The sequence below is a fragment of the Oncorhynchus masou genome, chromosome 19 (genome assembly GCF_036934945.1).
Source record: "Oncorhynchus masou masou isolate Uvic2021 chromosome 19, UVic_Omas_1.1, whole genome shotgun sequence".
Classification (NCBI taxonomy): domain Eukaryota; kingdom Metazoa; phylum Chordata; class Actinopteri; order Salmoniformes; family Salmonidae; genus Oncorhynchus; species Oncorhynchus masou.
Window position 1 is genome coordinate 28,558,459 of NC_088230.1, and position 14,570 is coordinate 28,573,028.

Genomic DNA, 14,570 nt, shown 5'->3' on the forward strand with positions numbered 1-14,570 from the left:
TGTGGTCTGCATGGATTATTCATGGGGCTTTGTGACACTCATTTTCTCTCTCTCAGTGTAATCGGAAAGACAAAGGAGGAGTTTGAGCTTGGGCACTGATGGCGTGTGTGTGTGTGTGTGTGTGTGTATGAAACGCACTCAGTGGAATCAGAATGAGGAAGGAGGTTGGGTTTATTATAACGTCACTTAAACATCACTCACTGACGTTTTCTCTGGAATTAATCAGCCTAATGGACGACGTCAGCCAGTAAAAGTGCTGCTACTTTCTATGGCTGCTTCTCAAATAGCAGCCTATTCCCTTTGTAGTGTACTGCTTTTGATCAGAGCCCTGGCCAAAAGTAGTGTACTACATAGGGAATTAGGGTGCTGTTTGCGACGTAAGCCTATGCTAGTTATAAATAGCTGTCTTGCTCTCATTTTTAGTTGTCGGGACAGATGCCTCAGGCAAACTCCACACCCAGTAGTTGCTTGGAGCCAGGCAGCCCACTGTTTACATTGAAACAAAACACAGTCATTAAATCAAGCCTGTAGGGATGCACATATACAGTAGGCCTGAATAAGCTAAAAGGTCGTTTGCTTACGCATGAGGTACCACAGGATCCTTCTAAGGGTAATAGTGTACTGTAAATGTTTTGCTTCAATTATGGACTTTTTTGGTGTCTATTTTAGTCCATGGTTTGCTGTTTTTTTTGTTATAGCATTTGTATGTGATAAAAAGGATTTAGTAAATAAGTGCAGGCTAGAATGTGACCAAGCAGTTTCACATTCTAGCACCATTTTACTGGAGCTGTTGCATGATGATAACGGCAGGAGGATTTTTGGATGGAACTGAAGGAGGTTAGAGCTTTAGCTTCTCAACCTGCGGCCCTTATGGCACCCTACCCCCTATATCCTGTTATTACTCGGTCAAAGCTGTAAAGGCAATAGGGTGTCATTTGTGTAATGCAGTGTGTGTCAGCTTCCTGTTAGGTAAATGCTACGTGACCTCTTTTTCAAATCTCCATATAGAAATATAACACAGTAGGTACGTCCTAAATGGCACCATATTTCATCTAGTGCACTACTTTTGACCAAAGCCCTATGTAGAGATTAGGGTGCCACTTGGGACACAGTAAATCACTGTGATTAGGTTTGAGTGATGGTCTTCATGGCAGCCGGTGACATGGTCCAGAGACCAGAAGTCTGTATGCAGACTGTTGATGCTTATCTCCCCAGCCTGGTTAGAGAGGCACGACCGGCCTCGTGTCTTTTTGTCTCGCAAAACTTTTTGTGGAAGGTGCTACGCAGCGCACAGACCCCCTTGTGCACTCCACATTGTCGAGATGCATTGAGTTTCCTTGTAGGCCTATTTGGCGGGGAACCTGTGAAGCTGTTTTGCCTGTTTCTGTTTGAGTATTTTATTAAAGGATGTGAAGTAATGCTTCTGTTAGCTCCTTTTCATTAAATCATTCATAGCTTTTCTAAATGTCTTCTCACTATCATTATCATTATTCACGTCAATTCAATCAAATCACAATTATCTGCTTTGGTATTGAACTCAGTGAGCAGGCTTTCCGAGTGAGGAGAGGGTGGGTGGGCCTACCAACGGAAAACCAAAATTATTAGAAAATCCGGACCACAGAAATCCAATGTTTATATAAAATGTCTGCCTTTTCCCCTACATTTGAAGTATAATATGGTATGTCCATTTAATACAGGAAACACCACATCCATTTGGCCTATGTCATTTAATTTAGTCTCATTGTTTTGAAATTAGTATTTGTCCTTCTTTCCCATTTTGTTCCCATTTTCAATCAAAAAAGATACGTGTGAGATTCACAAGAGATTTCCTATATTAAATGGACATACTGTGTTAGATGTAAAATGTAGGGGAAAGGCAGACATTGTAATGTTGTGAAAGGCTGCCCTGACCTGGCTGGACACTCTCACATTGAAATCATTTTCACCTCCCATCGCTCCCATTGTTTGCACCCCCCCCCCCCAAAAAATAAAATAAAGATATGCATGAGATATTCACAAGACTATAATATTGGTGATGCCCAACCCTGGCTGGCGATGACACTGAGGCGCTCGCATTTGTCCCACCGGCTGATGTCGAGTGCTTCCACGAACTGCTGAATACCTGGTTCTTTCAGCGCCCAGACCAGAACCTGGAGAATCTCCTGGCACACTTTCAGGCAACATGGATTGGGGAGAATGTCAGAGCCATTGGAAGAAAGCCAACGTTTCCCATAGGTATGTCTTGTTTAACATAATAATGGCTTTATTATTCATATTATTGATGACAGCATGCCCAACGCCAAAACCATGCTTACTAATCTAGTTTTCAGAATAATGGAACTGTCATGATGCTGTCCTGCTGACTTGGCGAAGACCAACAACGGAGTGGAGCCCTGGCATCAAACATTTTCGCTAATCTTGGCGCTGCCCGCTGCACCATTTTGGAAGTTCATTGAGGCAAAGAGTTGACAAGAGAATGGAGCTGCAGCTTACTGGCGTTCCACCGCCATGGCAAAGACCTGTGGATCTGGAGTCACTGGTTTAGAAGTACACCATGACTAAACGGCTGGAGCCTTACCTGAAGAGCGTTGCCTACACTTTTAAGTTGCAGTGGTGAATCACAGGAGGTTGGTGGGACCTTAATTGGGGAGAACGGGCTTGTGGTGAGGACTGGAGCAGAATCAGTGGAATGGTTTCAAATACATCAAACACATGGTTTCCAGGTGTTTGATGCCATTCCATTTGCTTTGTTCCAGATGTTATTACGAGCCGTTCTCCCCTCAGCAGCCTCCACTGTTGTGAATACTACAAAATCCATCTATCCTACTTGGAGACTTCTTTGTGACACTTAATGATTTCCATCCAGAGACCAGAACGCTAAGCACCTTCTTGGACATTTGTTCATTAGCTTATTTTTTTTAGTGCTGCATTGTCATGTAGCCATGTCATATTGTCATGTAGTCATGTAGCATTGTCATGTAGTCATGTAGCATTGTCATGTAGCCATGTCATGTAGCCATGTCATGTAGCCATGCCATGTAGCCTACTCATAATTTTTCTAATTCTTTGGTTATTTGAAATAAATGTTATAGGCCTAGTTATTTATGCCCCTTACGTTAATAACTAAATGTTTTATAATAAATGGTTGATGTTAATAGATGGTGTAGAACCTTGATAAAACATAAATACATTATTTAAAACAAATAGATAGTTTAGTCTGTTTTTAGCCTTCAGCCTTTATATAACCATAGCAATTATTAATATACAATATTCTGTCCATATGAACACATTTATTTTAGGCCATAACATTCAGCCAATATACATTGAACACTAATATTAATGTGACATGTAAAGTGTTGGTTTCATGAGCTGAAATAAAGTTTCCCAGAAATGTTCCATATAAATAAAAAGCTTATTTCTCTCAAATTTTGTGTGCAAATTTGTTTACATCCCTATTAGTGAGCATTTCTCATTTGTCAAGATAATCAATCCACTGGCAAGTGTGGCATATCAAGAAACCGATTCAATAGCATGATCATTACAGAGGTGCACCTTGTGCGGAGGTCAATAAAAGGCCACTCTAAAATGTGAAGTTTTGTCACATAACTCATTGCCACAGATGCTTCAAGTTTTGAGGGAGCGTGCAATTGACATGCTGACTCATTCTGATTGGCTGGGCCTGGCTCCCCAGTGCATGGGCCTGGCTCCCAAGTGGGTGTGCCTATGCCCTCCCATACCACCCATAGCTGCGCCCCTGCCCAGTCAAATAAATATCCATAGATTATGGCCTAATGAATTTATTTCAATAAACTGATTTCTTTATATGAACAGTAACTCAATACAATTGTTGCGTTTTATATAAGTATTCAGACCCCTTTCCCTTTTCTACATTTTGTTACATTGGACATGATTTGGAAAGGCACACACTGTCAACCGTGGGACCTTATATAGACAGGTGTATGTCAGAGAAAAAAAACAAGCCATGAGGTTGAAGGAATTGTCCGTAGAGCTCAGAGACAGGATTGTATCGAGGCACAGATCTGCGGAAGGGTACAAAAACATTTTTGCAGCATTTAAGGTCCCCAACAACACAGTGGCCTCCATCATTCTAAAATGGAAGAAGTTTGGAAACATCAAGACTCTTCCTAGAGCTGGCCGCCCGGCCAAACTGAGCAATCAGTGGAGAAGGGTCTTGGTCAGGGAGGTGACCAAGAATCCGATCGTCGCTGTGACAGAGCTCCAGAGTTCCTCCGTGGAGATGGGAGAACCTTCCAGAAGGACAACCATCTCTGCAGTACTCAACTAATCAGGCCTTTATAGTAGAGTGGCCAGACGAAAGCAGCTCCTTAGTAAAAGGCAAGACCGCCCGCTTGGAATTTGCCAAAAGGCACCTAAAGGACTCTCAGACCATGAGAAACAAGATTCTCTACTCTGATGAAACCAAGATTGAACACTTTGGCCTGAATGCCAAGTGTCACGTCTGGAGGAAACCTAGCACCATCCCTACGTTGAAGCATGGTGGTGGCAGCATCATGCTGTGGGGATATTTTTCAGCGGCAGGGCCTGGGAGACTAGTCAGGATCGAGGGAAAGATGAATGGAGCAAAGTACAGAGCGATCATTGATGAAAACCTGCTGGAGCGAAGGTTCACCTTCCAACTGGACAATGACCCTAGGCACACAGCCAAGACAACGCAGGAGTGGCTTCGGGACAAGTCTCTGAATGTCCTTGAGTGGCCCAGCCAGAGCCTGAACTTGATCCCGATCTAACATCTCCGGAGAGACCTGAAAATAGCTGTGCAGCGATGCTCCCCTTCCAGCCTGATAGAGCTTGAGAGGGTCTGCAGAGAAGAATGGGAGAAACTCCCCAAATACAGGTGTGCCAAGCTTGTAGCCTCCTACCCAAGAAGACTTGATGCTGTAATCGCTGCCAAAGGTACTGAGTAAAGGGTATGAATAGTTATGTAAATTTCATTTTGTTTTTTTCTTTGTCATTATGGGGTGTTGTGTGTAGATTGATGGGGGAAAACTATTATGTCAATGTTAGAATAAGGCTGTAATGTAACAAAATGTGGAAAAAGTCAAGGGCTCTGAATATCTTCTGAATGCACTGTATATACAATATTCTGGCCACATGAACAAATGTGTATTCAATATTTGTAGCTATTCATGATTCAGTAAAAAGCAGAAACATACACATTTAATAACACTTGTGAACACAATTATGCAATATTTAACATACACAACATTTCTTTACATTCTTTAACAACCAACTGATAAACACAATTTTGCTACAGCTGGCTTCACAGCTTCCCCTGTGCTTCACATCTTCCCTGGGAAACTCAATGTATTGTAGCTTCACTCAGACAAGAGTAGCGGAGGAAGGAGTTCGCTTCTGCTGCATTGTTCGTGGTCAAATGTTACGCTCTGTGGAGGTGCTTCAACCGGCCGCACCCACACATCACAGAAAACCCCAAGACAGAGAAGAGAGAATCAACAGAGATAAAGATGGACAGAGTATGGGGCACATAGAGTCCAGAGCAGAGACTGAAGCAGACAATTGGAAGTAAAAAATGGACTGAAAGACTAAAGGGACAATGTGCCGTTTGTGATGACATACATCTTGCTCAAAACCCATAACTCCCCCACTGTAGCTGTTATTCTTTATTATTATAATAATAATAATAATAATAATATGTATAGGAAATTGAATCTCTGATTAGGCCCCATAGAGGTTTGTACTAAAATGAGACGTGATGGTGTGAAATGATCCTCTTCTAGGCTAGTGTTTGAATGATGAAGTAGTTGCAGACCACTGAGAAGGTGATAACCATGACTCCAGCCATGAGTCTAATACAAAATACTCTTAGTATATTTGACAGCTTATTTTTGTGCTTCTGTCCCCACTCCTGGTAGAATGGTGAGAATGTGAACTAAGGAAAGCATGACTCAAGCTATGAGCCTGTGATATTCATGTATACAGTTTGTGTATATTTGACAACCTGTGCGTTAAGTCCTATTATTCGAGTACTAGTATCCTTGGTTTGGCACAGACCTTATTTGGTAAATGCTAGAGTTCAGATGGATGCCACGGCCTCTCTTAGTCTTCAAGGCAGCAGATTGAATCACCCGGGGCATAGGGGCGTTGCAATCACTACATGCTGCCAACAATCCCCCATAATGCCTAGCTTCTACCATTTCCTAAAAGAGCAGTTTGACAGATGGATGTTCTGTCCTTAAACCAGGGCCAGTGCTAGTCTCTCCCACTGTGTCCCAAATGGCACCATAATCCCTATGGGCTCTGGTCAAAAGGAGTGCGCTATATATAGGGATATAGTGTCATTTGGGACACCCCTCTGTCTATGTGCCGTTCATTACAGGGTAGCAGAGCTGCAGATCAGATGAGGGGGATTGGCTTTCAGTGCGGCGATGATGAGCTGGATCAGAGGGGACGGACTGTCTGACTCCAAGCTGGACCACCTCCCAGTCTGGTGACCTTTGATCCCGAGAGAGTGAGGGAGAGCACGGGTGTCCCCTCTTGTATCCCTGCCAGCTCATCGCTATTCAGCTCACACCGGCCTCAGGACTCTGCTTTGGTTATTGTGTGTGTGTGTGCCCTTCGCTCTGTCCAGTCCTGACTCTCGTGGTGTGTTACTGTGGCTCCACTGGGCTCTTGATTAGCAATGACGTTTTGGCACAATAGCTAACGGAACGCCGGTTTTATCTGGGTTACAGGGCATCCTGGGTAGCCAGGTGTTGCCGCCCAGGCCCCTGCTTTGGATGCGTCTCTAATGGCACCCTATTTAATTTAATAGTGCAATACTTTTGACCAGAGCCATATAGGTTGTGGTCAAAGCCCCATGGGCTCTGGTTAAAAGTAGTGCACTATATAAGGATTAGTGTTCCATTTGGGATGCAGAATGGGAGTCACATCTGAACCTGGTTTCTGTCTTTTAGGCCTACATCTTTACCCAGTATCCTTAGCGTGTGTGTGGGAGCCTGGTTAAACCAGACAGAAAGCTGCGCTAACTAGAGGTTGACCGAGTATGATTTTTCAATTACAACAATACTGAATGAACACTTATTTTAACTTAATATAATACATCAAAATCAGTTTAGTCTCAAACAAATAATGAAACATGTTCAATTTGGTTTAAATAATGCAAAAACAAAGTGTTGGAGAAGAAAGTAAAAATGCAATATGTGCCATGTAAAAAAGCTAACATTTAAGTTCCTTGCTCAGAACATATGAAAGCTGGTAGTTCCTTTTAACATGAGTCTTCAATATTCCCAGGTAAGAAGTTTTAGGTTGCAGTTATTATAGGACTATCTCTCTCTATACCATTTGTATTTCATATATCTTTGACTATTGGATGTTCTAATAGGTACTTTAGTATTGCCAGTCTAATCTCGGGAGTTGATCATAAACATAAAAAGTGCAATGCTTGAAGCACAGCGAAGAGTTGCTGGCAAACGCAGTAAAGTGCTGTTTGAATGATGCTTATGAGCCTGCTGGTTCCCACCATCGCTCAGTCAGACTGCTCTATCAAATCCTAGACTTAATTATAATATAATAACACACAGAAATATGAGCCTTATGGTCAAATCCGGAAACTATCATTTAGAAAACAAAAATGTTTATTCTATCAGTGAAATACAGAACCATTCTGTATTTTATCTAACGGGTGGCAACCCTAAGTCTAAATATTGCTGTTACATTGCACAACCTTCAATGTTATGTCATAATTATGTACAATTCTGGCAAATTAATTACGGTCTTTGTTAGGAGGAAATGGTCTTCATACAGTCCGCAACGAGCCAGGCTGCCCAAACTGCTGCATATACCCTGACTCTGCTTGCACAGAATGCAAGAGAAGTGACAGAATTTCCCTAGTTAAAAGAAATTAATGTTAGCAGGCGATATTAACTAATTATGCAGGTTTAAAAAATATATACTTGTGTATTGATTTTAAGAAAGGCATTGATGTTTATGGTTAGGTACACATTGGTGCAAAGACGGTGCTTTTTTCGCAAATGCGCTTGTTAAATCACCTGTTTGGCGAAGTAGGCTGTGATGCAATGATAAATTAACAGGCACTGCATCGGTTATATGCAACACAGCACAAGCTAGATTTAGTTATCTCATCAACCATGTGTAGTTAACTAGTGATTATGTAAAGATTGATTGTTTTTTACAAGATAAGTTTAATGCTAGCTAGCACCTTACCTTGGCTCCTTGCTGCACTTGCATAACAGGTAGTCAGCCTGCCATGCAGTCTCCTCGTGGAGTGCAATGTAATCGGCCATCGGTGTCCAAAAACGCCGATTACCGATTGTTATGAAAACTTGAAATCGGCCCTAATTAATCGGCCGTTCACAATTAATCGGTCGACCTCTAGCGCTAACCAAGTGTAACGTCATTCAGTCTGGATAACCAGGCTATGGCTGTGTCCTAATTGACAAGGAAAAAAGCAGCATTTCAAGGCAAGATGTCAAAATTTGCTTGTCTCAATCCCAAGGTACCTTAAAAGGCTGCCTTCAAATCCCGTAGGTGCCTCTGGAGGCAGGTATGCAGCAGGCAACTGCCTTTGGATTGGCACATAGTCTACAGTGCCTTCAGAAAGTATTAATACAAAACAAAAACCTCAATTTTCTCCTGCAACAGCCATTTAACTCTGGAATTGTTTTACAGTCCCCATTGGCCTCATGGTGAAATCCCTGATTTCCTTCCTCTCTGGCAACTGAGTTAGGAAGGACACCTGCATCTTTGTAGTGACTGGGTGTATTGATACACCATCCAAAGTGTCATTAATAACTTCACCATGCTCAATGGAATATTCAATGTCTGCTTTTTTTAACCCATCTACCAATAGGTGCCCTTTGCGAGGAAATGGAAAACCTCCCTGGTCTTTGGTTGAATCTGTGTTTGAAATTCACTGCACGACTGAGGGAACTTAGGTCATTGAATGTGTGGGGTACAGAGATGACATTGTCATTTAAAAAATCATGTTGAATACTATTATTGCACACAGATTTGGTATATGTAACGTATTATGTGACTTGTTAATTACATTTTTACTCCTGAACTTTATTTAGTCTTGCCAGGTTGAAAAGTTATTGGCTCAAGACATTTCAGCTTTTCATTTTTTATGAATTAGTAAAAAATTCTAAACTTAAATCTACTTTGACATTATGGTGTATTGTGCGTAGGCCAGTGACCAAAAAATCAGAATGTAACACAAGAAAATGGGGAAAAAGTCAAGTGGTGTGAATACTTTCTGAAGGCACTGTGTTGTCTAGTGAGTGTGAATACTTTCTGAAGGCACTGTGTTGTCTAGTGAGTGTGAATACTTTCTGAAGGCACTGTGTTGTCTAGTGAGTGTGAATACTTTCTGAAGGCACTGTGTTGTCTAGTGAGTGTGAATACTTTCTGAAGGCACTGTGTTGTCTAGTGAGTGTGAATACTTTCTGAAGGCACTGTGTTGTCTAGTGAGTGTGAATACTTTCTGAAGGCACTGTATAGTCCAGTGAGTGTGAATACTTTCTGAAGGCACTGTGTTGTCTAGTGAGTGTGAATACTTTCTGAAGGCACTGTGTTGTCTAGTGAGTGTGAATACTTTCTGAAGGCACTGTGTTGTCTAGTGAGTGTGAATACTTTCTGAAGGCACTGTGTTGTCTAGTGAGTGTGAATACTTTCTGAAGGCACTGTATAGTCCAGTGAGTGTGAATACTTTCTGAAGGCACTGTGTTGTCTAGTGAGTGTGAATACTTTCTGAAGGCACTGTGTTGTCTAGTGAGTGTGAATACTTTCTGAAGGCACTGTGTTGTCTAGTGAGTGTGAATACTTTCTGAAGGCACTGTGTTGTCTAGTGAGTGTGAATACTTTCTGAAGGCACTGTGTTGTCTAGTGAGTGTGAATACTTTCTGAAGGCACTGTGTTGTCTAGTGAGTGTGAATACTTTCTGAAGGCACTGTATAGTCCAGTGAGTGTGAATACTTTCTGAAGGCACTGTGTTGTCTAGTGAGTGTGAATACTTTCTGAAGGCACTGTGTTGTCTAGTGAGTGTGAATACTTTCTGAAGGCACTGTGTTGTCTAGTGAGTGTGAATACTTTCTGAAGGCACTGTGTTGTCTAGTGAGTGTGAATACTTTCTGAAGGCACTGTATAGTCCAGTGAGTGTGAATACTTTCTGAAGGCACTGTGTTGTCTAGTGAGTGTGAATACTTTCTGAAGGCACTGTGTTGTCTAGTGAGTGTGAATACTTTCTGAAGGCACTGTGTTGTCTAGTGAGTGTGAATACTTTCTGAAGGCACTGTGTTGTCTAGTGAGTGTGAATACTTTCTGAAGGCACTGTGTTGTCTAGTGAGTGTGAATACTTTCTGAAGGCACTGTGTTGTCTAGTGAGTGTGAATACTTTCTGAAGGCACTGTGTTGTCTAGTGAGTGTGAATACTTTCTGAAGGCACTGTGTTGTCTAGTGAGTGTGAATACTTTCTGAAGGCACTGTGTTGTCTAGTGAGTGTGAATACTTTCTGAAGGCACTGTATAGTCCAGTGAGTGTGAATACTTTCTGAAGGCACTGTGTTGTCTAGTGAGTGTGAATACTTTCTGAAGGCACTGTGTTGTCTAGTGAGTGTGAATACTTTCTGAAGGCACTGTGTTGTCTAGTGAGTGTGAATACTTTCTGAAGGCACTGTGTTGTCTAGTGAGTGTGAATACTTTCTGAAGGCACTGTGTTGTCTAGTGAGTGTGCGTAGGGTCAGTGCAGATAGTTTGGGTAACCATTAATTGACCATTTAGCAGTCTTATGGCTTTCTGAAGGCGCTGTATGTGTGTGGTTGCATGGCAAGATTATTTTAGCTGTCATGTAACGTAAACAGCAGAAGGTTCTTCTATTTTAGATGATGAAGCTGTCATTTTGACCTAGGTAGTGCTGCTTATCAGTGTTCAGACATCTCTGTGAATGTGTTATCTTCAGTCAGCTACTGCACGTCTAATCCAACCCACACTCGCATTATATCTGATATCTGATCTCATCCTCTTTAAAGGGACTTTAAATGAATCCCAAATTCACAGCTAAAGAGCAGCAGGCCTCATCTCTCGCCCACAACTACATTATGGTCCGGAAAGTTAACACACCACCCACCACAAAATAACAATATGTACATCTCTTTCGCTCCTTAAATTCTCAATTTCCTTCCATTCTCCTGCACTCTCCACCCTCCTCTCTCTCTCCCCTCCCTTCTCTTTCCCTCCCTGTCCACCGTCCCCTCTCTCTACTCTGCTCCAGGTCAACTTTGTGGTGTGCCAGTTGTTTGCCCTGTTGACTGCCTTCTGGTTCCGTTTGTATCTCCACCCCAGTAAGACCAGTCCCTTCGTCAGACATGTGGTGGCCACACTACTGGGATTCTACTTTGCTCTCTTCTGCTTCGGCTGGTGAGTCTCGCTATATACACACACAGACTAGGGATGGGCACGGTTAATCAAATATCCGCATATCCAAACTGACGTTAGTATTTGATTACTTGAGTGAGTGTTGTAGGGCTATATTAAAGGTGCTACACATAGGATTTATTTATTTATTCTAAAACATCCTATGTGTAGCACCTTTAACAATTTAAAAGCTCTGTCTAAATAAAATGTATAGAATTTTTACCTATTGATTGGACATGATTTGGAAAGGCACACACCTGTCTATACAAAGTCCCACAGTTGACAGTGGATATCAGAGCAAAAACCAAGCAATGAGGTCAAAGGAATTGTCCATAGCACTCCAAGACAGAATTGTGTTGAGGCACAGTTTTGGGGAGGGTACAAAACAAATGTCTGCAGCATTGAATGTCCCTAAGAACACAGTGGCCTCCATCATTCTTAAATGGAAGAAGTTTGGAACTACCAAGACTCTTCCTAGAGCTGGCTGCCCGGACAAACTGAACAAATCGGGGGAGAAGGGCCTTGGTCAGGGAGGTGACCAAGAACCCGCTGGTCACTCTGACAGAGCTCCAGAGTTCCTTTGTCGAGATAGTTGTCCTTCTGGAAGGTTCTCCTATCTCTGCAGCACTTCACCAATCAGGCCTTTATGGTAGAGTGGCCAGACGGAAGCTACTCCTCAGTAAAAATCACATGACAGCCCGCTTAGAGTTTGCCAAAAGTAACTTAAAGACTCTGACCATAAGAAACAAGATTCTCTGGTCTGATGAAGATGTAACTATTTGGCCTGAGTAACAAACGGCCATCTGGCAGAATCCTGGCACCATCCCTATGGTGAAGCATGGTGGTGGCAGCATCATGCTGTGGGGATGTTTTTCAACGGCTGGGCCTGGGAGACTAGTCAGGATCGAGGTAAAGATGAACGGAGCAAAGTACAGAGAGATTATTTTTTGTTGTTGTTGAAAACTCTGTTTATTAAGTTTTACACACACAAGACAACAACGCAATATAAATAATATACTCAACTAGAAAAAATATAAATAATACAAAAAAAAAGCTTTAAAGATATCATACTTTAGACAAGTTAAACACACCAGGTTAAAGGGCAATCTATTGTACAGGGACAGAGCAAACACCTCACCATTGTTCCTGTAAACAGTCAAGGGATAGGGGTGGAGAAATGCAACCACTCACAGACAGTCATGGCCACAGACCGACCATCCACTGGACCAAAAATAAAAAGTTTACAATGCTTTAAAAGAAAAAAAAAATTATAATAATTTTATGTAGGCGTGAACAAAATTTTAAAATAAAAAAACTGGGAAAACAAGCTCACATTTTAGTCTCTGACCAGGCAAGATGAACAAGGCATCCGTAGGTCACAATCAATAAGCACATCAACCTTAATGCCCCCCCCTCAGAAAAAAACACAAAGAAATGCTCATCCAACCCTTAAGTCACAGGGTGGTCAAATACAGACTTATTTTTGTTTTAATAGTAATGCCATCAGAGGATGGACTGTTTAAAGTAAGACCGGAATGGAGCCTCATTAAACAGTTTGGGGTTCCCACGTGAATGTAATTTTTTTCTCGTTTCAGAGAGCACAACACATCTCTCACCCAATATTTATAAGATGGGGGAGCTGCCATCTTCCAGTTCTGTAGTTTTAGCCGTCTAGCTAAAAGAGTTGTATAAGCAACAGTGTCCGACTGGATTCTTGACAAAGGGGTACCAATGGGCAGTACTCCAAAAAGGTCTGTAAGGGGAGACGGATCTATAACAGTGTCATATATATCGGAGAAACATTTAAATATTAATTCCCAGAAACCTGACAGTTTAACACAACCCCAGAACATATGCAACAGTGTGACTGGTTCCATTTTACATCTTACACAGGTAGGATCAAAATCAGTGAATATTCTTCCAAGTTTGGCCCCCGACCAGTGGATACGGTGAACCACCTTGAATTGAATGAGGCTGTGTCTAGTGCTGAAAGAGGACGAGTGCACTCTGTGCAGCACAGATTCCCAGGCGTCTTCCCCAAGTTCCTCCCCCAAATCCTTTTCCCATTGAGTCTTTAAAGGCACCAAAGAAGGGTTCTGTAAGTCATGAATGACTGCATATACATCTGAAGTTGCGCCCCTAGGAAGCTTGTTCAGCTCCAAGATGCTCTCTATAGCTGTATTCGCAGGCTTATGGGGAAATTCAGGTGTGGTAGCTCTAACAAAGTTCCTAGTCTGGAGATAGTGGAAAAGTGGGATTGGGGGAGATTGAACTTTTCCTGTAGCTGAGCAAAAGAGGCAAATGTATCATCAAAGAATAATTGGGCTAGTGAGGAGAGGCCTAGTGAGTGCCAGATGCCAAAAGCCCCATCATTCAAAGATGGAGGAAATAAAATGTTAGATTAATTGGGCCTGATAGAGAAAAGCCTCGAAGGCTCAAGGCTAAACAGAACTGATTCCACATTTTAAGAGACTGCTTTACAATTTGGTTGACACTCCTTTTGCCTATGGACACTGGGAGAGACGAGCACAACACAGAAGAAAGTGCAGCAGGTTTACATGATTCAGACTCCATCTGGACCCAGAGTGGTCTAGGGCCAGTAGGATCAGTCTGCAGCCAGTACAGAAGGGCTCTGAAATGTGCAGCCCAATAGTATGTCTGAAAAGTTGTCAAAGCTCAACCCCCCCATGCCTTAGGCTTCTGTACATGTTTTCTACCAATCCATGGTACCTTGCCATCCCAAATAAAATGCATGAATGTTTGATCCAGTGAATTAAAAAAAGATTTTGGAATAAAAATGGGTAAACATTGAAATAAATATACAAATTTGGGCAACACACTCATTTTAATTACATTAGTCCTTCCGATCAGAAAAAGAGGTAGCGAATTCCAAAAAGTAAAAGATTATTTCAAACTGTCTGCCAGAGCAACAAGGTTTTCCTGAAACAAATTTGAATATTGTCTTGTCACTTTAACTCCCAAGTAGGTTAATTGACCCCGGACAATCCTAAACTGAGAACTTGTAAAAGAGCACTTTAAAGCAGCCTTGTTTACAGGAAAAAGCTCACTCTTGCCTAGATTCAGCTTGTACCTTGAGATTGATCCAAACTCTTTAAGAACAGATAAGGCACGTGGCAA

General features: G+C 42.0%; 1 protein-coding gene across 1 annotated transcript in view; it reads left to right on the plus strand.

Moving 5' to 3' along the window:
- Positions 1–14,570, plus strand: part of LOC135506113 (lysophospholipid acyltransferase 2-like) — an 83,524-nt gene that overhangs the window by 35,601 nt on the left and 33,353 nt on the right. Inside the window, exon 2 of the mRNA XM_064925557.1 lies at positions 11,290–11,435. Coding sequence (XP_064781629.1) covers positions 11,290–11,435 — 146 coding nt within the window. The remainder of the gene's footprint in view (positions 1–11,289; positions 11,436–14,570) is intronic.